At 46.0% G+C, this 27627-nt stretch overlaps 1 protein-coding gene across 4 annotated transcripts in view; it reads right to left on the bottom strand.

Annotated features, from left to right (window-relative positions):
- IDE (insulin degrading enzyme) overlaps window positions 1–27627 on the bottom strand; it is a 1118175-nt gene that overhangs the window by 914880 nt on the left and 175668 nt on the right. For all 4 annotated transcript variants that reach the window (XM_085606153.1, XM_085606152.1, XM_085606150.1 and 1 more), the window contains exon 4: window positions 4392–4561. In XM_085606153.1, coding sequence (XP_085462279.1) covers window positions 4392–4561 — 170 coding nt within the window. The remainder of the gene's footprint in view (window positions 1–4391; window positions 4562–27627) is intronic.

The following is a 27627-nucleotide window of genomic DNA, read 5'->3' as shown; positions in this document are numbered from 1 at the left end:
TAAATGAATCTACAACAAAGAAACTGAAACATATAGAATGGTTTGCCCGAGTGCACAGGACTAATCCCTATAACAACACTATCAACAACACTGGATTAACCACCAACGTTGGGTTCTGGAGCAACGTGCTGCCTGGTGTAAAGCACTTCGGTGGCTTATCAGGGTAGTAAGCACTACATAAACACAAATACAATGACACTAAACTAAGAATGGGCAGGCTTCACCTCTTGCAAGTAAATAACATTTCTAGAAGTTCCCCACTGCTCTTTATAGGTTGATAGGAGTCTTTGCCCACACCAAACTCATCCAGTCACCAGGATTACGCCATGGTCTCTGCTCTGGGAGCAGTTTTCACAACTCATTAAAGTCAAGTATTGCAGAGCAGCTTCTGTCAGACCAATGCAAATTAGCTTCTAGGAGGGTAAATGTATCTTCCTAAAAGTTACTTTTTCTAAACATTAATTCTAAATCTAACTTTACGCTTATATTAGATCTTAAATAAATATTTTTTTAAATGGTTGAATAATTTTTCTAGCTGGTCAGAAACTCGAGATAGAAAAATTAATATTTAATTCTGTTCTCATACAGCAGTCAGAGCCTTCCACAGTGAAAATAGCTTTTAGAGGCTTGTGACTGCAGGGACATGGTAAATATTACATTATTCTGTGCTCCACTTTTAAATACCATGGATCCTAACTTGTGGGCCACATGGCCGTGGTGTAACCTACTAAATATTTAAAAGTAAGGGAGTACAGTTCACAGAACGGGGAGGTGGAAGGATCAGTGAGGAATCAAAGGACAGATCGAGTATACACTAGACACACAGGAAATTGTTCTTCTGATGGATTTCTCTAACTGCAGATCTTCCTCATCTTATGAATACTTACCAAGGTGATGGGTCTGAACTGGCTCACACCAAAAAGTCCTGTAGGATAGCGTAGGCAAGATGCTCCTCTTGACAGACCTCTCAAGGTAGTAGTGCTTCATAAATTTGTTTACGGAAGCCCATGTGGCTGTCTGACAGATGTGCAGGACTAGAACTCAGCATGAGAAGGCAGTGGTAGAAGTTTTGGCCCTGGTGGAATGAGAGCGCAAGCCTCCTGGGGGCTGCGTTTTCACCAGTGCACAGAAGATCTTTAAGCAGTGAAAAATCCATAAAGATATGGTTAGTTGTTGCACTTCTGTACCCTTCTTTGCTCCGTGAAACTAAATGTTTTTGTAGGGTCCAAACAATGGAGTCTCTCTTCCTCATTAAAAGGGTGAGGTGGAGCAAAAAATGCTGAGAGAAGGAGGGCCTGGCCGACATGAAAAGGAGTAACCAATTTTTGTAGAAAGGATGCTCAGGTTCTCAAAGACAACTTATCAGAGAAGAAGGTGGCATATGGTGGATTTCCACAGAGAGCCTGAAGTTCGCTAACACGCCTAGCTGATGTTATGGTGATGAGAAAGGCCGTCTTTAATGTCAGATGTCTCAAGGGACAACTGTACAACAGGTTCAAAAAGGGTGCACATCAAGAATGTGAGAACTAAGTTCAAATTGTACTGGGGCATCACAAAGTGTTTGGGAGACTGTAGGCTAGTGTCTGCAGAAGCATCAAGACCACTTGCATCTTGCAGAACTTCATACTAATTGTCTTTATCATATTGGCGAACATAATCACTCTCCTCTTCATAGTTTTTTTGGAATCCGTGCCAAAAAGATCATGTACAGCATGCGCCCCACCACACTGTAAGTGCAAGGTATTAGAGTCAGAAGGGCTGCAAAGCAGTTGAGCGTTGGCTGGCACCAGTCGAGGTGAATTTCATTTTGAGTCTCTTAGCACTATAGATGGTATATTCTCCTCATGCATCGGCATTAATGAGAGCAGGATTAGTGCAGAAAATGATGCACAATTGCACACCGGAGTCAGTACTGAACCTGATGGGGGTGTAAGGGGCACAGACCGCATCAAATGTAAACTGGCTGGAGAAACCCAAATAGAGGGCCCTGTGGTAAACTGGAGCCTAAAGGCGCACCAGAGGAAGCCAGAAAAGTGCCAAAGATTCACAGCATTACCTCTCTGAAGGCTGTTAACTGGCAGTGACATCACTAACAGACTTGGAACCACAGTGTGCATCTGAGCCAGACACTGAATCAGCTCAGATGGATATTGGGAAACAGACCAGGAGACATGTTGACGTACTCTCTGGAGTTTGAGAGTGGCGGAAAGGGGCTGTTTCCCGCTTGGATATCCTGTATATCTTCTTTAACTTACCCGAAGAGTTTGATGATGATGAAGACCTGCCGTAGGAACAACTTCAGGAGCAGAATACTTTTTTTTTTTTTTTTTTAAACTTCGATCTGTCATGGCGCGGAGTCTTTTGACTTAGCGAATTAGTTTTGCTTCTTGCTACCGTACAGCCTTATGGTTCATTTGGGTACAATCCCCAAGACTGCAGGCACCACAAGCAAACTTCTTGAATGTCCGTCACAGACACTGTTAGTGACAGTCCTTGCACAGCATGAATCCTGTGGTTTTTGAGGGATGTGACACTTACCCTAGACACTGGATTCACTTGGCCAGAAAGCCTGGTCCTAGACCAGAGAGAAACTCTGGATCCATTTCGAAAGGTGCGGAAAGAAAGGAACTGACGTCAGCGAGGCTGGAAGGTGCTTATACGTAGCTCTACTCAACACTTCCAGAGTGTAAAGACATCAGTAATAAGCCATATGATGCCCTCTAGCAACAAGCAGGAGATCTGATCAGAAAGTTACCAAATCCAGTCTGGCATCAGTGGATTGTTCACAAGGCGAGGAGACTGCAGTTAGAAGTATCCATAAAAAATGATTGGTTACAAAACTATTTAAAATCCTGTGTAAATACTGCAGGTAATTTTAAAGAAATGAAAGTGCTAATTTTTAATTTCTTACGCAACTATCAAGTATCCTTGCTCACTGCAACACTTTATACCATTAATAACGAAGTTCAATTATAATGGTTTGATACAGATGGTCTCAGTATTTATAAGCAGTAAACAATAAAGTAGGCATGGTTGTTCACATATAGGTCTCTTTGGAATCAACTGGTTATATCACTGCTGTGTCTACATACTGAATTTGATTTTTTTTATTTTTAAATTGGAATGTTCTCTATGTGTAACAGGGTCTTCTATTATACACATCTGGTTCCCACTTGCAACACTTCACTCCAAACCCGAACACTAAGAAGTTTGTTCACCAACTAAAGTATACGGAGGTTCCAGACCAGAGGCACCATGCTAGGATTGCAAAGTACACACAGCCAGACCACCAAAGAGAGAAACACCAAACAAAGGCATAAGTACAGGCAGTTACCTCTTAAATTATACTTCACGCATCACGCTCTTGCAAGACCGTATGTTTGGTCCTCAGGACCACCATTCCCCGTGGGAAAAAGAGGATGGCCTGCATGGAAGCTGCACTGAGGGAGCTGAAATGCTAAGAACTTAGACAACAGCAATAGAAGGGGATCGGTTGCCAACAATTGACCCAACAATACCAGGGATGTTCCCTTCTCAGAGAGGCAGCCACCAAAACAGATTGAATTGCATTATACAATACTGGCCTCCAAATGAGTTGCTCACAATGACACTATACAATGAGGAGTTGAAGCATCTCAGCCACATGGAGAAAGCACTCATCTTGCAGTCCATTTGGGTTTTTAAATAGCATTGTTTACTCCTTTACAATGTTCCACAATATTTTAACTGCATCATCATGTCCACTAAAATGCACAGATATTATTCTGCCGTGACGGTCTGAGACTGGACTGTTAGTTTGGATCATGAAATTTAGCAAATGAAAACAGGAACTTATAGTGAACCATCGGTCTTTGAGGTCACCTGGCTGAAAAGCCCTGGGATATTTGCCAAAACCTCTTCAACCAACTTGGCTGCACAAAGAAAGCAAGCAACAGGCTTATTAAGACCTGTTATGAACCCCAATGTACCCTGATATAGGCCTAGGTAGTTGCACGACCTTTTACCTACATTTGTCCTAATATTGTTCTACATAACGGTTCTGGTGCAGACCTTTTACCTGGTTAGGTGCTGCATAAGCGTCATGTGTTTTTTTCTCCAAAAACTAGCCTCATTTATTATGCATGACACATTTTGTTGTGTCTCAGTACAGAATTGTCATGAATATTTTTGCTACAAAATGTATGGGAATTCATGTGTAAAGCAAAAGTACTCTATTGTGTATTATCACTAATTTTGTGAGCCGAACCATTACTATTTCTACATTTAAAGGACCAAGCAAATGTTTGTTTTCATAGAAATGATCACTGCAACCCTCATTTGTTGTAAAGTAGTATGAAAAAGAAATTCCATATTTGCATTTTCGTTCTTTACTAAAGGAATCAATGGCTTACCTGTTCCAAATTTACTGAATGGGTGGTTGGGGTTTCCTGTAGCTTTCTCCAATTGAAAGAGTCTCCAAGCATCGTTCATCAGGTTCTTCTCATGCTCTGAATCCACAGCATTAACTTCCCTGTCTTTGCAACTTTCGTCAAACAAAGGGCACAGAAAAAACTGTGCAAACCTGCATAAAATAAGTTTCACTGAGTACATCTTAACATATTTTTCCTGTATTCACAATAAAGAAAATAATTTTTAACACCTTATTTAAAATGATCATTCTTATCTTTTAAGCCTTTAAAAGAGACTTTTTTTTTAACTCAAGCTACCTTTTAAATCAAAGGGTGTTTGAGGATTATGGTTGCCCAACCACATAATTTGAAGATTGACTTAAAAAAACCTTTTTCCTACTACCCTAACGTTTTTGGATTAATCCTTTTACAACGACACTTTATAAAATAGGGGGCATCATCCCCTTAGAACCTTGGCGAACTAACGAAAATCACTAGTAATGAGACAGCTTAATGCTGTGGTAGCCTTACAATTAACAACAAGAAAGGTCTGTGCAAGAACAGTATTCTACTGCAGTAATTTTAAAACTCCCAAGCCAGTACGTATACATCCAAGCATCTGGCAAAACATATCAAACCAAAAAATGATCTTCATTTCTTTTAGCCTTTCCACGTAATTAGTTGTCAGAAATTTAGCTGAAACCATTTAACTGGTCAATGAGCGCTTGCTTGACTGGATCTGGTATAGCTATACACTGCTTTCAAGGTAAGGGCCCAACTGTCAAAATGTAGGGGGGAAAACAAGATCTAATGGTCCATGGCTGGAGAGATAAGATTGAGAAATATTTAAAAAGAGGCTGGTTAGAAGGCAAAGTCAGATGGGCAGCTATGGTTAATGAATTAGTTGGTCTCACTGAATGACATATTGCAAGACTAAAGTCCTCAAAAATTTAATTTAATAAATTTCACGTAGTGATCAGTGTGCTATATAGAACTATCAAAGACTAAGAAACAAATGCATGCACAAAACATAAATGCATCAATTAATGAGAGTATTGTGAAGCAAATATCATGTATGTGCTGATTTGTATTACATCCTGTAATAAACATGTACATGTTGGTGCAAAAGCACCCAAAGTAGTTATTACAAAGTAGTCAATTTTCTGCTAGGATTTGACAAAATCAAAAATAAAGATCAGAAAAAAATGGTGTCAATAAGCACTTTAAGTGCTTCATCATACATTCCAAAAAGGAGGATTTGAGCAGGTTGTGAGAGAATTTAAACTAAGATGAATACATTGTTACATGCAAGTGTAGTTCTTATTAGCCAGTATCATTTAAAGGTTCACACGATTTAATATTCAGAGCTTCAGGGTGGGAATGATTAGGTTACATACTTGTATAAACGATCCTCCAGCATTGCTACCTTTTACAGAATCCGATGCTAATTGAATAACTCCCTCCCGCCCCCCCCCGGTGTGCTTTCAATTCATTCTGGACATGTAATTAGAACTTAACAATTATGTGTTTGAATATAGTTGCAGGTCACGGATGAATAATTGGATAAGATGTCCTTTCTGGTCTTTCACGCCTGCACTTTTGATCTCAAGCCTTGGGGTGATGTTTCTTTGTGTGTTACAATGGCTACCATACATCTAGATATTATCTATTAGGATGCTTAGTTGCGGATCACAGCCTTAAAGTTAAAGCAGCAGTTCACGAATGTGATGTGGGCTGGCAGGGGCTGGAAATCCTCCAATAAACATTAACGTGTCTCAATTTGTGTCCTTAAACAGAAGCTCGCTACTGGGATCAGCCTAAAAATCAGATCAGCACACGTGCCTATATGTCCCTGCCTTGCATTGATTGACACTTTCTTCAAGGATCTCCCCATCTCGGATACATAAGCACATAGTTAAGCATTCAACATTAGAGTATACTGCTCACTGGGATGGCTGGAAGGGATGAGCAGAAGCCAATAAAATGCACCATATCCTGGAGATGGAGCTATTTTTGGTCTCGCCTAGCGTTGCAGTGCGCATGCGCTGCTTGCCATGCAAGGGCTTTTGTGGTCGAGGAGATTTCAGAAGGGGGCTTGAAGCCCAGCCCATTATTCTCATTGGGTCGAGTCAGCATTTATACTAAACGCTGGCTTCCCATTGAAAAGGATGCTTCTTGGTTACCGCCCTGTCTCCCTTTTGGACGCCCATCCAGACTGGATCGTGTGCTTGATGGCTGTCGTGAGGGTATTTCTTATCTAAAGGAGGAGTGTAAGTGTGAACATCTTTTTAACTCTTCTTTCTTCAAGGCAGCCGCGTGTTTATTTTTGCATCGCGCTTTCAGTTAAAGTGAAAGCGCAATGCAAATATAAACAAGCGGCTGCCTTACCACAATGGCGAGCGCTTGTGTTTATTAGAGAGCGATTGCATGCGTGTTGTTTAAGCACTTTCCGTTTGACCAGTGTGCGAGAGAGTTTTTCAATTTTATAGACAAGATTACAACAAATACCTTTTACCTCATCCTCGTCGCCTCCTCTCCCCCCACCCCTCTTGTCACCTCTCTCCTCCTCTCCTTTCTCCTGGGCTCTCCCCCTACCGTTCCGGCCGGTTTGCTCCCTGGCTGCCGCTAGGCTCTGTGTGTGCGTGTGACCTCGCTTCCTACCAACATAGCGAGTGCAGGCCGCTGCCGATGGTGGAACCGGCCATTTCCGGGTGCCATTAATGCATAATGGGAGGGGGGGTCTGGACACTCATGAGAGCAGCTGAATGAAGATCGCGCCGCCCACTACTCTGTGAACCCCCCCTCAGGGGAAGAAGCAGCGAGATCCCTGGGGCTGAGGGCTGGTCTGCCTCTTAGCTAACGTGCAGCCAGGGCCCAGGTCACATGCGCTCCTCCTCCTCACACCCCCGCGGGGGAAGGACGTCTGCTGAAAGGCGGAGTACTCGCCGAAGTTGCCCACTCTCTGCTTGTATCTCATTACTCCTTCCTGACTTGAGAAGCCGGCGTAAGCTCGCGGTTGGCCGACATTACCCCGCCCACTGAAGTGTGGATTGCTGTGGGTCAAGTGTCAGGAGGTACATGTGATTCACCGGAGACCGCGAAGTGACTGGGGGTTATGTGCTGTGGGTCAAGGGATCTGGTTGTTTGTGGTGGTGTGACTGTTAGCGGACAGGGATGAACACGGCCGGTTAGTTATCGAGTGATGAGGTGCACTTACCTCTAGGTAGGTTGTGGCCTGTGGTACTCTGTGTGCTGTAATGTCCTTTTTACAGCGGTACTAAGGGTAGGTAGCTTTTACGGGAATACCAGTTGGCACACCGTCATAAACAAACAATTCGTTATTATGTGGAAACCGTTGGAATAGTGATTGTGGTGAGTGTGGAACGTGTGTGTTAGTACGGTTACCCTGGAATGGTTTTCCACGAGTGGCAGGCGAGGGTGGGTGATGAGCACACAGTTTCAGGGGAGTTGTGATGGCAGGTCTATTGTAGCTCCTCGAGGTGAGGTGGCTAGGCAGAGGCGCTGTACTGGCTGGCGGAGGTAAGGCGTGGGGTTGATGATGAGGTGAGTTGGAGGTGTGTTCTGGTACCTGTGAGTTGTGAGGGGGTTTCGGATAGAGGTTCTGGTAGGCAAAGTGGTTTTGGAGAAGGTTGGTGGTTGGGAGGTGTTTAGGGAGAGTTGTGTGGCTGGTAACGGTGAGAGGCCTTCTGATGGTCGTTGACGGTGACCAGCTGCGGGGGTCTTCTGCTGACCGGTGTGAGTGAAAGGTTCTAGGAGGGGTCTTCAGAAATCTTCTGGTGGTGAAGTGGTCAGGAAGAGGTATTCTGGCGGCCATTGCCTACCACGCGCCCCCCTAGTAATTGGCGGTAATCAACAGTTACCGCGTGGTATCCGGCAGTATGCAAGGGGACTGGGTTGCCGGTGACCAGTGGCAGCAGGGTTAGCATGGCTCGGCAGCGGGTCTAACACGTCAAATCCGTCCCTTCTGGCTCCGCAAGAGTAGGCTGCGGAGGCAAGGTCAGGCTCCCTCCATACTCCCCGGTCTGTCTCTGTCTGCCAACTCTGGAGGGGTGCTGGGCGGGGAACAGCGTGGCCGCTTCATTCGGTGTTGGTGTCTTTGAGCAGCGTTTAACAACTGGAGGGGGGCGCGCATCAACAGGGAGGCTCTAGGGCTGTATGCTTGTGTCTGCGCCCGCTCACTCTGAACTCACGAGAGTCCCTGAAAGCAAGCACACACAACGCATCATCCATCCACTCACCTTTCAATCAATCTATCTATCGGTCTGTCTATCTGTCTATTGATCTCATTTACAGACCCACTTCATATTTACTCAGTCAACAACATTGTATCTATGCACTATAGTTGGTGCCCAGACCACAAAGAGTTCAGTGATCATATCAGCTGGAAAACACGCTATCAGAGCCTGACACCATAAAATACTCACAAAACTTGTATCTATGACCTTTAAGACTATTTATCTGTCCATCCTCAGCCACACATTATTGGGGTACTGTAGGCAGAGCTAGACAAGACAACAATCACTAGTACCCAGGCATAGGAATCCTAAGAAATGAATGAGTGATTTGTCAAATTTCAATACAGAACGAGTGACCTGGGTGTTTATTAACAGTACACGTTGTCGCCCATTTATTGAACAAGAGAAAGCGACCAGTATCAAAAGTGGAATGCCACAGACACACATAACACATGCACAACACTTTCACATACATACACATGCGTATCATATGCACATTCATGATTGAAAGCTCAAACCATAATATGGTGAATTAGACGAATGAGGCCGATAGTCGAACTTCTCACTGAAAGAGCAACACCTGCGTGTTACCCTGTTAGTGGAAGGATGACCACACCTTGAAGAAATGCAACCACAATGAACTGTTTATTCCTGTGTCCGTTCTCTGTTTCGATCATTTCCTTTTCACTCCCTTAATTCTTGTATTCCCTACTTTTAGCCATAATGCTTCTTTCTATCTTTTAATTCAAAAAGTTCTCCTAATTTACCTTGCCACTTACCTATTCTTTGTCTTCTTCAATTCAAGTCTTTTACTTCTCTTTTTCCTCTCATTTCCTTTCCATTTCCTCCTCTTTCCCTCATTTTCCTTTCTCCCTTATTCTGTTCCTCTCGTTCTCATTCCCTTCTTCTTTTCCTCTTTATTTCCTTTTTATGTTTCATCCACTGCTTTTTTCTCCCCTTAGCTATTGCCAATTTAAATTACAACACAATTTATTTATGTGTAACAAAAAAAAACAATGTCATTTACAATGTAAATAGCTCAAAATAATGTCTGTGCGAGACCTATTGCATTGCAAATGCTCGTTATAGTTGTGCTTATCCAGCTTTAGATCCTTAGCAGATTTAGATGCTATAGGAATATAATACCAATCAGGGACTACCTGGGATGCGGATAAAAAGTTGCACCATTATTGAAACGGATTCTTCAACACTCCTGGTCCCATATTAGCCTTTGTATTGGCACCAATCAGTGGAGCTCACAGAAGGTCCGGGATAACTACATGGGTGCCTGTTTGCAGTTGTGCATTCGCCATAAGTGCAGCAGTCACAGCTTTACCTCTTAAGTGGGACATTACCTGTCCACGCAGCGGTCTGTCCACATTTTCATAGGCGAACTTGATACAGTCTACTAGGATTCTGGCATGAACTACCAAGCCTCATCACCTCTCTATAAAAACACAACAACCCCAGACCAAATTAAGCCATGCTGTGCCTCATTACTGAGCTGCAGTGTGTACTCTATGGCACTGCAAGCAATGCACATACGACCTGGCATAGCAGTCGGACTTTGGGCATCACATTCTGGAGTGGAGCAAGGGGCAAAAGACACAACAGACTGGAATTTAGTCCAACTAATTGCCAGTGATAGCATTCGACCCATTGTTTTTTTTTATGTGACATCCTAACAGTAAAAGGTATTTCCAGAATGGTTCCCATGCTTGCTGGCACATGGATCCAAGCTTCACCTCACAGATAAATCCCAGTGAGGTTAAATCCGGTGTGGGCTGGTGGTACGGGCTGCACTGTTCCTATTAGAGCAGGCCCAAGACTGATTTTCTTATGTTTGTCCCCCTCCTGGGGTGACACAGTAGGCAAAGAAATTATGCAACTGGAATACAGTCCCATTGAATGCACCAGTGGCTGAGATTCTTGCAAGCATCCCAAAAATTACCTTTTGTTAGTTTTTCTGGGATGCATGATGCACCATTTTCTATATATGGTTTAGACATATATAAACTAAATACAAAGTCATGGTTGATTGATACTGAGGTACTTCACATGGTTGATAAAATATGTTTTGAAGGACTGCTCTGCCAAACCAATTACCATTCCTGTTGCTTCAATTTAGAATAGTTATTTTGGAATATACAAAACGTAAACCAGCTAGATGAAGTCTTTCAAAATATCCAATAGGAAGCATATGCAGTGCTATCAAAGTGGTAAGTCTTGAATGCTCAAAAAGTACTGCACTATAAAGATCAAGAGAAGCACACTTTATTGCCCGCCGAGAAGTATTGCGTTGGCAGGTTCTGCAAAGGCCTTAGGACCAAAAGACACTATAATGTGGAGATTCTGAAGAACTGGACATCCCCAGATGAAGGCCCAATCCTCAACCAACTTGAAAGACAGCTCTGTGTTAAGAATCAAACGTATAATTGTATAAGGATGATGACGGGAAGAAAATTAAAGTGGTCTCATTTAGAAATCTAAAATAAATGACATTGATTTTTTATTTTGTTTTTTAAATATCTTTGACATTTTTCCATTCTTGCAATAAACAGCATACTCATTAACAAGCAAATAAGGAAATACATGATACGATACAACAGCATTTTTGGCTAGCATGTCAGACCGTACAGGACGTACGCCAATCATTGCCAGAAGAAAGTTTAACAGGTATACCCAGCGTAAAATAAATGACATTGATTTGCTTTATACAACGTTTATATTTAATTTTGAAGGATCGTTTCAACACTGGAAACCACAAGACTAGATAAAGATAGGTAGCATCCATTTTTGTCTTAGTTTTGACTCCTGTGAGTTCTTTATTGTACAAGTGAGCATTTTCTGAGGACCGATGAACAAGTGATCAAATCTCTGCAGAAGAAAGCATATAGCAGTATGGGGGTAACATGTCGGGAATAAGACATAATGCACCCTCGGCCACACAGTGTGTGCAAGAAAAGTATGGAGATTGTGGAATAAAGGGGGCTGTTTGTATACTGACAACAATGGTTACCCACAAAGAATGTAAGAATAAATGCTCATGAAAGGCCTCTACTTGACTACCCGTTTCATTAAAAGCTGGGTTACAGTCTTGTTTCTCGATTCCCTTAGATGTGCGAAAAGCTTGCGGAGGTTCCAATGAATGATGCTTGGCTAAATATGGTGCATGCTTGAGTGCAAATAAGTAGCACATTTTGAGAATTCTCACTTGTTTAAACAAACAAAGCTGAGGAAGGAAACCGTTACCTTGTAAGCATCCGTTTGTAGTTTGAAGTGCTATAGATTCAAATTCTCTGCATACTCCTCTCATCTGGTGTTGGGGTCAAATGCTGAAAGATGGTTTTGTTCAAAGAAGTCTTTAGGAGTCATAAGCTAGCCTATGATTCCTCCCTTAGCTGGAAATGCGCATGGGAACCAACTTCATTGTTAAATTGTTTTTCGTACAGCAGGTGAGGCCAAGTATGGAGGGGTGAGTAACTAGAATATGCTGCCCATGCAAATGGTGTATAAGAGTAATAGAAGTCGATATTACAGAGACGTGCAACAAAACACTGACTTCGAAGAGGTGGTTTGGCGCATATGAATCTACAACACTACACGCTATGAAGAGATGATTACAAGGTAACACTTTCTGTTCCTAGGCATGTGCAGCTGTACATATACATGCTCTGCATAGACTGTAAAGCAGTACTCCTCAAAGTGGTGGGTTGTCAATGGACGATATAAATATCTGAAATAAAATTCTTGTTTTGGGGATAAATTTCTTTATTGAAGTTTTGTGATAATTTGCCATACATGTAACAATAAAGAAAACAAAGGCAGTTGTAGCCAACTTTGTATTGTCTGGTGTTTATAGAAATCTGGTACATTGTGCTCACATCCGTTTCATATCGTTAAATAGTAGGTGGTAATATGGAATCATATATAATGAAATATATGTAGATATGAGGATACGTAAGCATATGTGCCCCGTCCCACATGACACTGTACTAGTTAAATGACAAAGGGTGCGCACAATCGTCAACTATCCTCAGCTTGCAGGTGAAGAGCCCTCGGGGCAGCCAGGTGAAATTGTATGTGAAGCCTGTGTAAATGATGCTGATGGGTATATCACCTAGGTAGCATAGGGTGTGGCGACAGAGTAGGTTCGACTTCATCCATAGTATCTTGTATTTGAGTAAGTAGGTAGGCCTGCAATGTGTCCCGTATGTCCATAGGGCGAGATCTTGGGGGCAACAACTCTGCATATGTGGTCATTTGGTCTTGACAATAGATTAGGTTGTTTAGCCAATCTTTAAATATAGGTGCCCTTCCCGGTCCACATCTACAGGCAACTTCGCTTAGCCAACAAAAGACTCCGTGCCACATACCTTCAGGCGCCCTGTTCTAACCCTGCAATGCAACCCAGGAGTGCTAAGAATGGGGTAAGAGTGATGTTTTGCCCTATCATGATAGAGAATGCTGCTTTTATCTCCTCACAGTATGCTTGAAATGGAGCACAGGACAAGGCTAGATGGAGAAAATCAGCTCCCGCCGCCACGCATTGTGTACAGTGATTGGGAGAAAGTGCCATCTTTCTTGCATGGTATGCCCCCACTTTTTGCTGAATGTACTTTGACTGAGTGTGCCCTGGCCTCCTGCCAATCAGGTGCCCAGGGCCTATGTTCCGTCCCTAAAAACCATGCTGAAATCCTAAAACCCAAATTGGCAAACCCTGGCCACATGTCAGCCCCTGGTAAATGGTACACTAGGTACCCAGGGCCTTGTGACCAGGGAAGGCCTCTAAGGGCTGCAGCACTTATTGTGCCACCCTTAGAGGCCCTGTACCCTGACACAAACACAGTGCCCTTGCAAGCCGAGTGTCTGGGTATAGAACAAAACAGAGAGCAGACATGGCACACATCCCTGTGTGCCATGCCCACAACATACACTGCCCTGACATACATCAGCCACCCCTCTAGCTGGGTGCCCTATGCCAGTGGTGTGGGTACAGGAGCATAAGCCCTGTGCCCCTACAGTACCCAGGTCCATTCCTGGGCACTGTAAATGCAGTGCTGCCATTTAAGAGTATATGGTGCTGGGAGATAGTCAAAACGAACTCCACAGCACCATGATGGCCCCACTGAAGACGGAGAAGTTTGGTATCAAACTTCTCAGCACATTAAACCCGCACTCATGCCAGTGCAGGATTTAATGTACAATGCACGACAAAGGGCATCTTAGAGATTCCCCCTGAACCTAACCTACAATCCACGTCTGGTCTGAGGGGCTGCCATACAGCAGAAATGTTGCTGGACCCCTGGGTAGAGAGCCATCCGCTCTCCTGGGCCTGCAACAATGCACATCCTGGACGAGGTGCTAGGTCTCCTCCCCCAGGATGGGCAGGGGAAGCTTCAAAGGCATGCCGCCTTTGTGAGCTTCTCCAGGCCACTTGCTGTACTCGGCAACTGGCCCCTACCGGTTCTAAACCCCCACTCTGGCAGGAAGACTGGCCGGAAACCCCTAGGAAGGACAGGGGGTGTGCCAGCCTCTGCCAACCCCACCCCGTGAAGCACATCTCCGGGCCCTTGCCATCTTGAAGATGGGGAGCCCTGCCCAATCAGGACTAGGTCACTGCCCCCCTCCCACAGGAGAGTGGCAGGATAGGGGGTGTACCCACCCCAGGGCAGGGACCCAGTGGTCCCTGCCCTTTACCTACCTGTAACGCCCCTAAATTTAGTATTTAGGGGCACCCTGAACCTTCCTTCCTTAGATCCAGATTCCGAAACAGCAAAGAAGATCAAGAAGAAAGAAGACCTGCCGTGCAGCTGCTAACAAAAGGAAGACACCAACTGCTTTGGCCTCAGCTCTACCGGCCTGTCGACCCTCGAACCTGCTCCTGCTAAATCCCGGCACCTCCCGTGGCCAGCAACCTCAAAAACCCCGTAGGACCTGGCTACCTTGTGACTCTGAGCATCTCGGACTTCCACGAACATTGGTACTGCTCAGAACAAGTAACTGACCCCTGGCATCAGCCAGGAACCGCAAACCTTGCACACTCTGCACCCGCCAAGCCTGGCCTGTGCTGGAGTAGACAAAGACCACGAGGACGTCCCCCCCAGCCCACTGTGAACCCGAATCCAGCACCCAAGGACCCACCTCGACGCTCCTGACGGCGCCTGCAGCCTCAGAACCAGGGAACCCACCCCCAACCACGATCAACAGAGGGTAAGATTTCCCGACACCAAAAGGCACCCCTGCACCCGGCACCCTGTGCCCAACTCTTGGGTACCTACCTATCCTCCAACTACCCAACTTACCTCTCGAAGTGGTGGACGCACCTGAAGAATCTTCGTCCCCGAAGTTGCAGCCTTTGTTCGTTCTTGAGCTTCTCCACTGCAATCCATTGAGCGCCCGACGGCTCAAAAGCACCCTGCACCCAGTCGCCCGAGTGACCCTGGCAGTGCAACTTCTACTCTAACCTACTTCCCCATTTGCCCTGAGCAAGTGACCAGGGGGCATATGTATGAAACCAAAATTTAGTCGCAAACGCTGCGAATCGCAAAAAACAGCGTTTGCGACTAAATTTTCGCAATTTCATATGTATGACACACATTCCTAGTGAAAATTAAGAAATCGCTAAATTAGCGAATTCTTAACCTGCGAAACTCAAAAATTGTGATAAAGTTTGCGATTTCTAAAATTGCGATATTCTTAATTTGCAAAATTCGCAATACGGATTTCGCAAATTAAGAAATAGCTAACAAATGTATGAAAAACTCGCTAATTGCGATTTTACGAAATTCGCAAAATAAGAAATCGCACTTAACACCAATTGCATGCAGGTGGTAAACTGGTGCAAGGTACTTAAACCACCCCACAATGCAACAGAACCAACCACAATGGCAGCACTGTTTGTGATAGCCAGGAGGCTGCGTATTCGGGCTCTTGCACAGAGGCGAATGAGACAGGAACGTATATTCAGGATGCGCATCACTCTGTTCCAGCACACTGAAGAGGACATTTATGACAAGTACAGGCTGCACCCACAGGCCATAATGGACCTGATTGAGGAGCTGAAACCCTACTTGGAACACCCTACACGCAGGACACAAACAATTCCCACACATGTGCAGGTCCTGTGCTCCCTGCACCTCCTGGCGTCAGGGAGTTTTCAACGGGTAATAGCGGAGGTTGGTGGGGTGTCACAGAGTGCACTTTCGCGCTTCTTACATGCCTTCCTAGATGCAATGCTACAGAGGCTCCCACATCACATATACTTCCCAAACACCCAACAGGCATTACAGCAAACAAAACTGGACTTCTACCAGATTGCACGTTTCCCCCACGTCATTGGCTGCATTGATGGGACCCATGTGGCCATCACACCTCCATCAGCAACTGAATATGTCTACAGAAACCGTAAATGCTACCATTCCCTGAATATACAGATTGTGTGCAACGCAAAGTATATCATCACTGACATTGTACCCAAATACCCCGGCAGTACACATGACTCATCTTTAGACACAGTGGAATACACAGACGTCTGAGTGCTGGAGAGTTTGGCGAGGGATACCTGCTAGGTAAATACATGGCACACATACATACAACCACTACATCACTGGAGGGTGGGGACATTGACTTACCTATTGTGTCTATCCCTGCAGGTGACAGTGCCTATGCAGTGCGGGACTTCGTGCTGACCCCATATCTGGATCCAGCAAATGCAAGTGGGAGGAGATACAACAGGGCACACAGATCTACACACTGCGTCATTGAGCGTACGTTTGGAATCCTGAAGAGCCGCTTCCGGTGCCTTCATAAAAGTGGAGGCGCACTACAATACAGCCCTGAGACCTGCTGTAAAATCGTGGCAAGCTGTGCAATGCTACATAACATGGCAATGAGGAAAAGCACCACAATTGATGTGACCGATACAGACACATTTGATGACGATCGCCCTGCTCCCCCTGGCAGACCTGCGTCAGGAGTCGGGGCAGCTGCTGGACGCCAGAGATGGACTGAGATCACACAAAACTACTTCTAGGTGAGCAATGATGACATAAGACAAAAAAGCTTTACAATGTGTGTAGTGTTTATTCACACTTCACAAGCATTAAAAGTGTTGCTGTACCCAGCACATGTTAGCCACACAGTGCAGGTAAGGCACAAGTAACTGTGCAATCTACATAGTTGAGTTACTTCACCCTTTTTGGATTAATTGTCACCGGACAGTTCACCTCCTTCGGTGACGCATTGGTGGTGTTTGGCGTCCAGGCTGAGTGCCCTCCATGGTGTTCCTGGGTCCTGCACCCTGTCTGGAACTGTGCCGTCTTTCTCCAGGCAATGTAGGATTTATGCTGCTCCTACTGGAGGTTTCTTCACTCTCTCCAGAGGCCATGAGAGCACTGCCACCTGCGTTGGCCGTCTGCAGCTGCTCCACTGCACTGGTGACCTGTGCAAGTCCTCTGGCTATGTCCTGGCAGCAGTGCGCCATTTCCACCTGCATTGTGACGCTTCTGCGGGTCAGAGTGCTGGTGGTGGTGCAGAGGCGGTTCACGGCCTTCGTATATGTGTGAAGGCGTGCATTGGCACGTCGGCCAGCCCTCTCACTGGCGGCTTGGTTGTGCCTCAGAGTGTCACACAGGTCCCGGATGGCACCTGCCATGGCCATGATGCCCTCCCCCATGTTTTTCTGATCTTTGGGGATACGGCATAGCTGCCTATTAATTGACCTCAGGGATTTACTTTGCAGGCGCTGTTCCTGCAGCATGCTGTGTTCCAGCCCAGAAAATACTGTTTCTTCCGCTTCAGTGGCAGTGCTGCTCCTGGGCCTTGACCTGCGCGTGTCCTGTGGTGGAATCCTTGGCCTTGGTGTGTCCTGACTGGGCATGTGTGACACACCCTGACTCCCCTCTCTTCTGTCACTGTCCTCCCCTGTGGCCGGTATTTCATCCTCAAATGGAGGCAGTGGGGGCACATGTGTGCGCTTCCTGCGCTGGATTGGTATGTGCTCCGTATCGTCACTGGAGTTCTCAGGCTGTGCAGGCTCCTCTCCCTCTGCACTGTCTTCACGTGCCCTGGATTGTGCTGTGGATGTAAAGGGGACTACATGAGTTTGTGTCTTTGTCTGCAATTAGCAATCAATAAAGTTCCTACAGTTTGTATCGGCTAACCTCTGACACTGTATCAGACACTGTATCATTCACTTATCCCCAACCCACATGTTGCATTAGATTTCCTTTGTCTCATTTGCCCGTAAAATGCATATTGCGGCTGAGATTGACAATGCGGAAAATTCTTCTCGTACACTTTACCAAATATTAAATACGTTTACTAATCCCAAGGCTTGTAACACAGATGCTGCCCCTTCACAATACCTCTGTGACAATATAGCAAATTATTTGTCTCAGAAAATTGAAAATATATATCAAAAAATTACTTCGACTAGTAGGCCCTGCCCCAGTCAGCCCTCAAATTCCACCCCCGTCAAAGAGATATTGCACACCCTTGACACCTTCCCTGCATGCACGGTACTGGAAGTTGCTGCTCTTCTAAAAAGTACCAAATCCGGCTCACCACTAGACCCTATGCCTGCCAAAATCACAGCCACTTTGTCAGATTCGCTCGCCAGTCCTATTTGTGCCATCCTCAATAAGTCACTAAAGGATGGCGTTCTTGCGGCAGAGTGGAAGGCAGCCCAGGTCATTCCCATTAAGAAAAATGCGAAACTGTCACCGGAGGACTATACCAATTACAGACCCATTTCACTGCTCCCCCTTCACAGTAAACTCCTGGAAAAACACATCAACAAACATCTTTCCGCGTTTATTGAATCTTCCCAATGCTTAGACGAATCACAATCCGGTTTCCGTCCAAAACACAGTACGGAGACCACATTAGTGGAGGTCATAGACAACATCAGAATGGCAGCAGATAAGGGTCAGGCAGTGCTATTGGTCCTGCTTGACCTATCTGCTGCCTTCGACACCATATCTCATCAGGTCCTCATCACCAGACTTGAGGAGATGGGTGTAAGAGGTAAAGCGCTTGGTTGGCTGACTGATTTTCTGACCAACAGGACTCAAACTGTCAATCTAGGTCCTTTTAGCTCGTCCACCACCAGGATCAGCAAGGGGGTTCCTCAGGGCTCTTGTTTGAGCCCTACATTGTTCAATGTCTATGTAGCCCCCTTGGCAGGATACCTCAGACGGCTTGGGTTTGACCCCATATCCTATGCCGATGACACGCAACTTCTGATGTCTTTCGACAAAACTAGTCCGCTTACCCGGGACTTGTTTTCCGAGGGCATGAAAGGAGTTGCGCAGTGGATGAGGGAAAATTATTTACAGTTAAACTCTGACAAATCAGAAATCATGCTGTTTGGAGAGGCAAAACTGAGATGGTCCCCTAGTTGGTGGCCTGAGGAATTGGGCTCTGCCCCGTCCCCCAAAGATGTTGTAAAAGATCTGGGTGTACGCCTGGACAGTGATCTTACTTTAGAAGAACATGTTAACAGTACCGCCAACACCTGCTTTCATACCCTCCGCATGTTGCGTAAGGTCTGTCCCTTCCTTCCCTTATCTACCCGTAAATCTTTGGTTCAGTCATTGATTATCAGTAGATTGGACTACTGCAATGCCCTGTTAATTGCAGCAAAAGAAAAATCTCTATGCAAACTGCAAGTGGTCCAGAACACCGCTGCCCGATTAGTAAATAACGCACTTCCCAGGACCCCCTCTGCTCCTTTACTCCACGACCTCCATTGGCTCCCCATAAAAAAGAGGGTCAGATTCAAAATATGCTGCATGGTTTTTAAATCCTTGCACAACTTGGGTCCTGGCTACTTTGCTCGGAAACTGGTCAGGTATATTCCGACTAGATTACTGAGATCCAGCCAACTTGCATATCTGCAAATCCCTCGCATAAAACTAGCCCGGATGGGTGGTAAAGCGTTCTCATATCTGGCACCCCGTTACTGGAATCTCCTCCCATTACATCTTCGCCAATGTGCCAATTTGGGGGTCTTCCGGAAATTACTGAAAACGCATCTTTTCTAATCAGTTTCCCTCAGTGGCCAATCAGCAGTCTAAAGCGCAGAGATACCCCGTATGGGGTGATTCGGGCGCTATACAAAACCCATAAATAAATAAAATAAATAAATAAATAGACACACTGTCAGACATAGTACTACAAGTTCCATGATGCATTGCTGGGTGTGCTATAAGACTTGGACTGGAATGTCATTTTGTGAGGATATTTAGTGCATTTGGGGAATTGTGCATGGGATGGGGATCAGTGCAGATTGATTTTGCATGCATCTTACCTTGGCTGCTGGATGCAGGGTCGGGGCTGTGAATGTCAGCCACACCACCGACGCTCTCAGGCAGGAGAGTCGACTCCACAAGCTCCTCGTGGGGTGCTGGCTGTGCTGCTGTGGATGGTCCTCCCCCAGTCTGGTTTGCATCCTTCAGTCTGGCTGCCACCCTCTCCTTCGACCTCTGGCGCATATCATACCATCGCTTGCGCAATTCCTCGATGGTACGATTGGTCACTCCCACTGCATTCACCTTATGTTGGATGTCCAGCCAGATTTTGCGTTTCCTTGCCTCTGGGACACGCAGTGCCTTCTTACCAAAAAGGAGCTCATGGCTGCAAACCATCTCCTCTATGAGGACCTCCTGCTCCTTGTCAGAAAACTTGTGTTTCCTCTTCCTCTTCTCTGCATCCTTGCTCTCAGGTTGCTTGTTGGACTCCATTGGTGTTTGCTCTCTCCTGGGATGCCTCCTCACACTCCTCCAAACAGCCTCTGGGTGTGGCTCAGGTGAGCAGGAAATCACTCCAACTTCCTGTTTGTGATGTCATCAGGCTGCACCTGTATTGCAGATTCCCGTTTTTGCGATTTCTTAATTTGCGAATTTCGCAATTAAGGAATTGCAAATGAGGTTTCTGAGACTTTTTGCGATTAAGAAATCGCAAAACATTAGCGATTTTTTATTTACATCCCGTTTTGCGAATCTCAAACTGAAAATCGCAAAATATCGCAATTTGAGAATCGCAAAACGGGAGTTTCATACATATGCCCCCAGGAGCCCAGCTCCCACAGCCGCGTGGCCTGCTAGCCAGCAGCCACCAACGACGGGCCCCCTGCCTCCCATAGGATAACATTGGGCCTACCTCACTCAGCAGCAGGCTGCCGCTGAGGGTGTAACAACTGTACTTACCTGACCCTGGGAGACCCCAGAGTCTATGCCCAGCACCTGAACTCAGCCAGTTGAGTACTTACCCAAAAGCCGATAACTCACTTTTCTTCCATAGGGTAACATTGGCTGGTTTCACTTGAAAATTCTTCTAAATGTGGGGTTTCTAAACTTAAAAATATTCACATAAAATCAACAGAGTAACGAAATCGAAAATACTCACCTGCTATTAGGAGAGATCCCAGTGCTGGATCTTGGTGCCCAGCACTGACCCTGAAAAGTAATTACAATCATACTTGCAGCTAACTCAATTTTCTCCCATAGGAAATCATTGACTGTTTTTCTGTGAAAATTCTTCTAAGTGTCGATTTTTGCAAACTACAAATATTCTTTAAAAATCGTACCAACTGTGAAAATGTAATTACTTACCTGTTTTAGATAGATGTCCCAGTACGGAGCCCAGCACTGGATTACAAAAGTAACGAGAACCTACTTTACCTGCAACTTGAATTTCCTTCCATAGGATAACATTGCCTGGTTTTTGCTGAAAAAGTTTCTAAATGTCGATTTTGCAAACTTACAAATATTCGTTAAAAATCGCCTGTATAACCTAAATGCATTCTCTCAACTGCTTACAGGTGGTACACCAGTGCTGGATCTAGGATCCAACACTGAGCTAGACAAGCATTACAAATGCAACAGGTCTCGTCTTTGTCGAAGTTTGAGCATCCTACTAGCTATGCCAATGCTTGTTTTAGGACTTGTGCTCTGCCCACAACATGCACTCCCACTATGGAGTATGGAAAACTGGCAATGGGTTTTCCCAAACCAGAGGGCCTTGCTCTGGATAAAGGTGTCCCGACTCTCAGCGTGTGTGTCCTTGCGCTCAGTTTATTGTGCTATGACTCACTCCTAGAAGCACCACTGCAATTCTGATTCTGGTTGTTCGCTTTTTTTCTCATGCTGACCCTCAGCAGAGAGCAGAGGGTCAGAAAAAAGGAACAGAGGGCCAAGGGATTCAAAGAAAAGCAGTGGAGAGTCAGAAGGTTAGAAGAAAGCAGAAGGCTGGGGTGTTAGAAGAAAAAGAAGCAGAGAGTTGAGGTGTGAGAGGAAAGGAAACCAAGAGGAGAGGAGGGGGAAGAAAGGAAGCAGGTGAGGGGGTTGACGAAAGGAAGCAGGCGTGGGAGTAGAAGAAAGGAAGGAGAAAGTCGAGGAGTGAGAAGAAAAGAAGCAGAGAGGTGAGAGAGTAGAAGAAAGAAGCAGCGAGGGAGTACAAGAAAGGAACCAGGGGCCAAAGAGTGAGAGGAAAAAGAAGCAGAGAGCCAAGGAGTGAGAGGAAAGGAATCAGGCGAGGAGTGACAGGAAAGGAAGCAGAGAGAGACACAGTAGTGATAGGAAAGGAAGCAGAGAGGCAAGGAGTGAGAGGAAAGGAAGCAGAGACGAGGAGTGAGACGAAAGGAAGCACCGAGGTGATGAAGTAAAAGAAAGGAAGCAGGAGGCCAAGGAGTAAGAGGAAAAAGATGCAGAGAGCCAAGAAGTGGAAGGAAAGGACCGGCACCCAAGCATAGGCAGAACCATCAGCTGTCAGCATATCCTGCGCAGACCGCTAACTCTCAGCAGATCGATCTTAATTAAGGGGGTGAGAAAGGTAGGGAAAAAAAGAATATATAAACCCAATTAAATACTTAAGTATTTAAAGTCGGATCCTTTTCCCTGAGCGCGGGATCGGTATATTTCACGCGGCGGCCCTGGCAGCCGCTGGAGATCCCGGCCTCGCCGCTGTGGCTTCAACTGGTCAGGGTGAGTGATGCTTCCAGCAACTAATCGTATGTCAAATAAAAGATTTTATGTAATAAATTACCACTACACGTAATTCAGATGTCATTTATCATTTTTATTATCAGTTATGCTATGTCCCCTTTCTCCATATTAATCAAAATCAGATTTTTGTTGTTGTATATTTTTCGTTAAAAGAGCAGTTTTGACAGCTCTCAGCAGCAGTCGAGGGCGAGGCGTGGGGCTCCAAAGGAAGGAGCCAGCCCTGGGTGCCTCACGCGATGCCGCGCATGCGCAGGGAGGCCAACCGACAGGAACCTCGCCATATTGAGTGACCCGGGGGTGAAAGCGGTTCACACCAGCCATAACTGACTGACTGACTATCTGACAGCTTCGTCGGAGTCCGGGAGCACACCCCTTCTCAAACACGCCGTACACCCAAAAGGCACCAAAACGACCACCCCAGCAGAGGTAAACCACAACTGCATCATGCCATATACACCACATGTCCACTAACACAGTAACCGCAGGCTTCACTGCGGACATTAGAATGGTTTACCTGCACTACTGCAGTCATCTAATCTGGGTCACTTGGATTCTGCGGCCGCAGCGTTTTCACCAAAATTATGAATTTGCTGCATTAGCCAAATAATACGTCTGCTCCATAATTTGCTGATTTACACCGCAAAATGTGACTTTTCTTGCAACAACATTTAGTTAACCCTGCCGCATAATTTGGCATTCCGCGGTTGCATAATTCCAGTGCCCGCTCTGCCTCTACGGAATCCCGTGGGTCCACAGCTAAAACGCTGCACACCCCGGCCCTTTCGCCCTCAGAGGGCTAGACATGCAGTTGAGTGGGGACAAGGCACTGCCCTGTAGGGCAACGCATGTGCTACGTGGGCGGACAAAAGGCCTGCAGAGATACACCACCAACGGCACAGAGCGCATAGAGATAATAGAGGAAAGAACACGTCATGCAGAGGTAGGAAACGAGCAAGGCTCCAACTCGGCTCTAGCTCAGCTCTTGTGCCATAGAGACTGGGGAGCAAAAACAAGCACTGGCACAGACAAATCTACTACTTTGGTAACTCATGGTCACCCTGTACTGTCCTCTGCGCCAGGTGTCCCTTAGAAAGAAGCACTGGGAAAGACCAGTGTACTACCAGGGGAGGGAGGTTACTTGTCATGACTCGCATTGTTCTCCTCTGAAGCTACCCCCCCCTTTCCCCCCAATCTCTAAGCGATCTCTTCGAGGCTGCGGCTGGTTTGGTTGTTTCTGAAGCGCTCGGCTCTAGTGATGCTTTAGGTCACTTCTTGATTGTGTTGGTGACGCCCCTTTAACAGGTCTGTCAGTCCTCTTAGAGACACCCCGGCCCCCAAATCTTTGACTGTGATTTGAACTCCTGTTGACGGGCTGCGGAGCTGCCCCTCCTCCTTCAGACCGGGCTGTAAGCACAGCTGCACCCCTCATGCCCCCCCTGAAGCCCCCCCGGACTGCTGCACCCCCGCCCGGTTCGGGTCTCCGACACTCACCCAGGGCCTGCCCTGGCAGCGCCGACAGGCAGAGGAGCAGCGGGAAGCGGAGCATAGCAGCAGCCGGTCAGTCCACTCACGGACTGATGGGAGGAAAATATTACTTGCAGCCACTGGGGCGGGAGACGCAGGACACGACAGCCACTGGGGCGGAGTCTGCCCCTGCAACCAATGAGAGGACCGCACACATTTGACGGAAGAGTCGCAGTGTCGTGAACGTGTCTCAGCAACACCGGTTCGTGCGCGTTACGGACTGATGCTCAACTTCAGGGAGAAAAATGCCGCCATTGTCCAATGCTGTGTTCTGTGATGGATGTAGGCAGATGTGAATGACACGCCAACAGATCAATGAATGAAGAGAGTTGACTGAAAGCCCCACAATGTGATATCCAAATTGACAACTGGTACTCGGTTCAGTACCGCAGCAACATGTAACAAGCGCTCCCATGACGTTTTCGTTTAGCTTTTTTTCTGCCGTCCCACTTGGACGGCCTCGCCTTTTGCGACGAACGCAAAGCAGGCGAGGCCGTCCAAATGGGATGGCTCAAAAAGCAAAGCAAATACGTCACAGACACCTCTTTTCCAATGGCTGGCCACCGTCTAGCATAAACGGTGACGCCAGCCAATGGAAAAGAAGGGCGGGGCTTAATGCCCCTTACAGAAAAATACCTGTTAACACTAAATCTCGCCAGCGAGACTGCGCATGTCAGCGCAGCCTACGCCAGCCGAGACCTAAAAAAGTAACCATAACCCCACTTACCTGCTAAGTGAATTTCCTCCCACAGGGTAACATTGGTGATTTCATTAGAAAAAGTTTTGAAGAGTCAACTTTTAAAATACCAAAATATTGCTTAAAAATCACAACAGTAACTAAATCGTATTTACTCACCTGTTTCGAGGAACTGTCCCAGGACTGAATGAAGGATCCAGTCCTGGAGTTAGAAAAGTAATCCTAAAAGTAATCAATCGCATTTAACTTGAAATTCCCATTGAGCTCAATGTATTATTGTGTTTGAAATTGTGTTGCCTATTGCTACAAACTAACTATTGCATTCAACAGTCAATTGCCTATTGCAAAGTATTTAACTTCAGCATCTCATTCTGAGAAAGTATATTTTGATACCTATTGTTGGTTCTAAAATAAAACAACCATATATTTTTATATACAAACCATTGGCCTAGAGTTCAGTTCTTGAGTGTGTGAGACCATTTGTTGACTGAGTGTGTACAACAAATGCTTTACACTGTCCTCTGATACTGCCTTACTGCTCGACCAAGCTACCACTTTAGAGAGTAAGGTTATATCTAACTTTAGCCTCTGCCAAACCTCTGGGGACAGTGGACTCTGTGCACACTGTACCTATTTGGGAACAGTATATACAGAACCACTTTCCTACAGTGATCATCTGGGAGTAGGTGAAACAGTGTAATCTCACAGGTGTGTAGTAGATTCTATGTAAAAATGTATAATGTATTATGTGTAGTCTGCTACTAAGGGCAATCCATCCAGCCTGTGTACAACAGTACTGCCACAGTTCATCCATAATGGAAGTGCCTAGTTCTAGTTTCCACTGGGTACATGCACGTGCCTCTGCATTTGGAGCTTTATGTTGTGCAGTGTGGTATAAAATAGAAGCAAGATGTTTGGGACTCGCAGATTTAAGTAAGGTATGTATTATGTTTATAGAAGGGGGTTCTAGTGGGAAGCCTGGCATGGCAGCTTTGACATTGTGTAGAATGCGTATGTATAGTAAAATTTCCAGTGGCGTTGAATCCTTCCCCTCGAACAATGCTTCTCTAGTGAGAAAGGTCCAGTCACGATAAAGATCACCCCATGTGCAAATCTGAGATTCTTTATCATCTGTCTGCATGCTGCTTCGTGTGTAACTGGGAGTGATGGGTGGTAAGGCAGGGGAACAAGTGGAGCATGAAGTTTTGGTTTATCTAGTTTTTGGGCAAGTCTGCACCAAGCTATGGACATACACGTGGCCGCAGCTTCTGCGGCATGGTAAGCGGTCAACATTGATACCAAGTAAGAGCAGGAAGGCATAGGGGCCATATTTCCTTGTTCAATTGCCAAATTTGGTATGTATGGGGTGGGTTTATACCAATGGATGGCATATTGTGCCTGTGCGCACAAGTCATAGTTTCAAATCTGGAGCTTCAAAACCTCCTTTTGAAAAATGCCTTCTGAGGACGTCCCAATGCAAACGAGGTTGCTTAACCGCCAGTGTTAGCCGGATCATTTATCAGTCTGTTTGGGAAAAACAAAATTGCGTATTATTTCTTCTTTATCTTTTGACAAGTGTAACTCTAGACATAGCAGTTCAGAAGCGCACCATTGTAAAGGAAAAATCAGGGGTGACCTTTTTAGAGGTCGGTGTAAGAGGGAACAGCTGGGATTTACCCCGAATGATCTGGACTTCCGACTACCCCCAAAAGTGGACAAACTGGCGCAATACCTCATTCAAACTATTCCATGGGCATATCAAATAAAGGGTTATATCATCTTCATATAAGGAAGCCAATAGATGTGGGGAGGGATACCGAAGCACATATTCCCAATGATGTTGACAGAGCTTTGCGGCCAGTGGCTCTATTGCCAGTTGTGAGAAAGTGCCATCTTTCTTGCATGGTATGCCCCCACTTTTTGCTGAATTGCTGAATGTACTTTGACTGAGTGTGCCCTGGACTCCTGCCAATCAGGTGCCCAGGGCCTATGTTCCTTCCCTAAAACAAACCAAACCCAAATTGGGAAACCCTGGCCACAGGTCAGCCCCAGGTAAATGGCACCCTAGGTACCCAGGGCCTTGTGACCAGGGAAGGCCTCTAAGGGCTGCAGCACTCCTTGTGCCACCCTTAGAGGCCCTGTACCCTTACACACACACACACACACACACACACTGCCTTGGCAGGCTGAGTGTTTGGGTGCAAGACAAAAACAAAGTCGACATGACACACATCCCTGTGTGTCATGCCCATCACCTACACTGCCATGGCATACATCAGCCACCCCTCTAGCTGGGTGCCTTATGCCAATGGTGTGGGCACAGGAGCAGGAGCCCTGTGCCCCTTCAGTGCCCAGGTCCATTCCTGAGCACTGTAAGTGCAGTGCTGCCATTTAAGAGTAAATGGTGCTGAGAGCTCGTCAAACACGAGCTCCACAGCACCATAATGGCAACACTAAAGACTGAGAAGTTTGGTATCAAACTTCTCAGCACATTAAACCCACACTGATGCCAGTGTGGGATTTAATGTACCAAGCACCCCAGAGGGCATCTTAGAGGTGCCCCCTTAAACCTAACGAACAAGTTACTTACCTTCGGTAACGCTTTTTCTGGTGGATACAGTATCTGCCTGTGGATTCCTCACCTTGTGATTATCCCCTGCGCCAGCATTCCACGGAACTTTTTTTCCCCAGCACTCCACTCCGACGTGAACGACGTCATAATGCATCGGCTCCACTCGCGACTCCGTATGACG

The sequence above is a fragment of the Triturus cristatus genome, chromosome 1_2 (genome assembly GCF_964204655.1).
Source record: "Triturus cristatus chromosome 1_2, aTriCri1.1, whole genome shotgun sequence".
In the NCBI taxonomy this organism is placed as follows: Eukaryota; Metazoa; Chordata; class Amphibia; order Caudata; family Salamandridae; genus Triturus; species Triturus cristatus.
The sequence above is the reverse complement of the archived record's forward strand: the minus strand, read 5'-3'. Positions and strand labels throughout refer to the sequence as shown.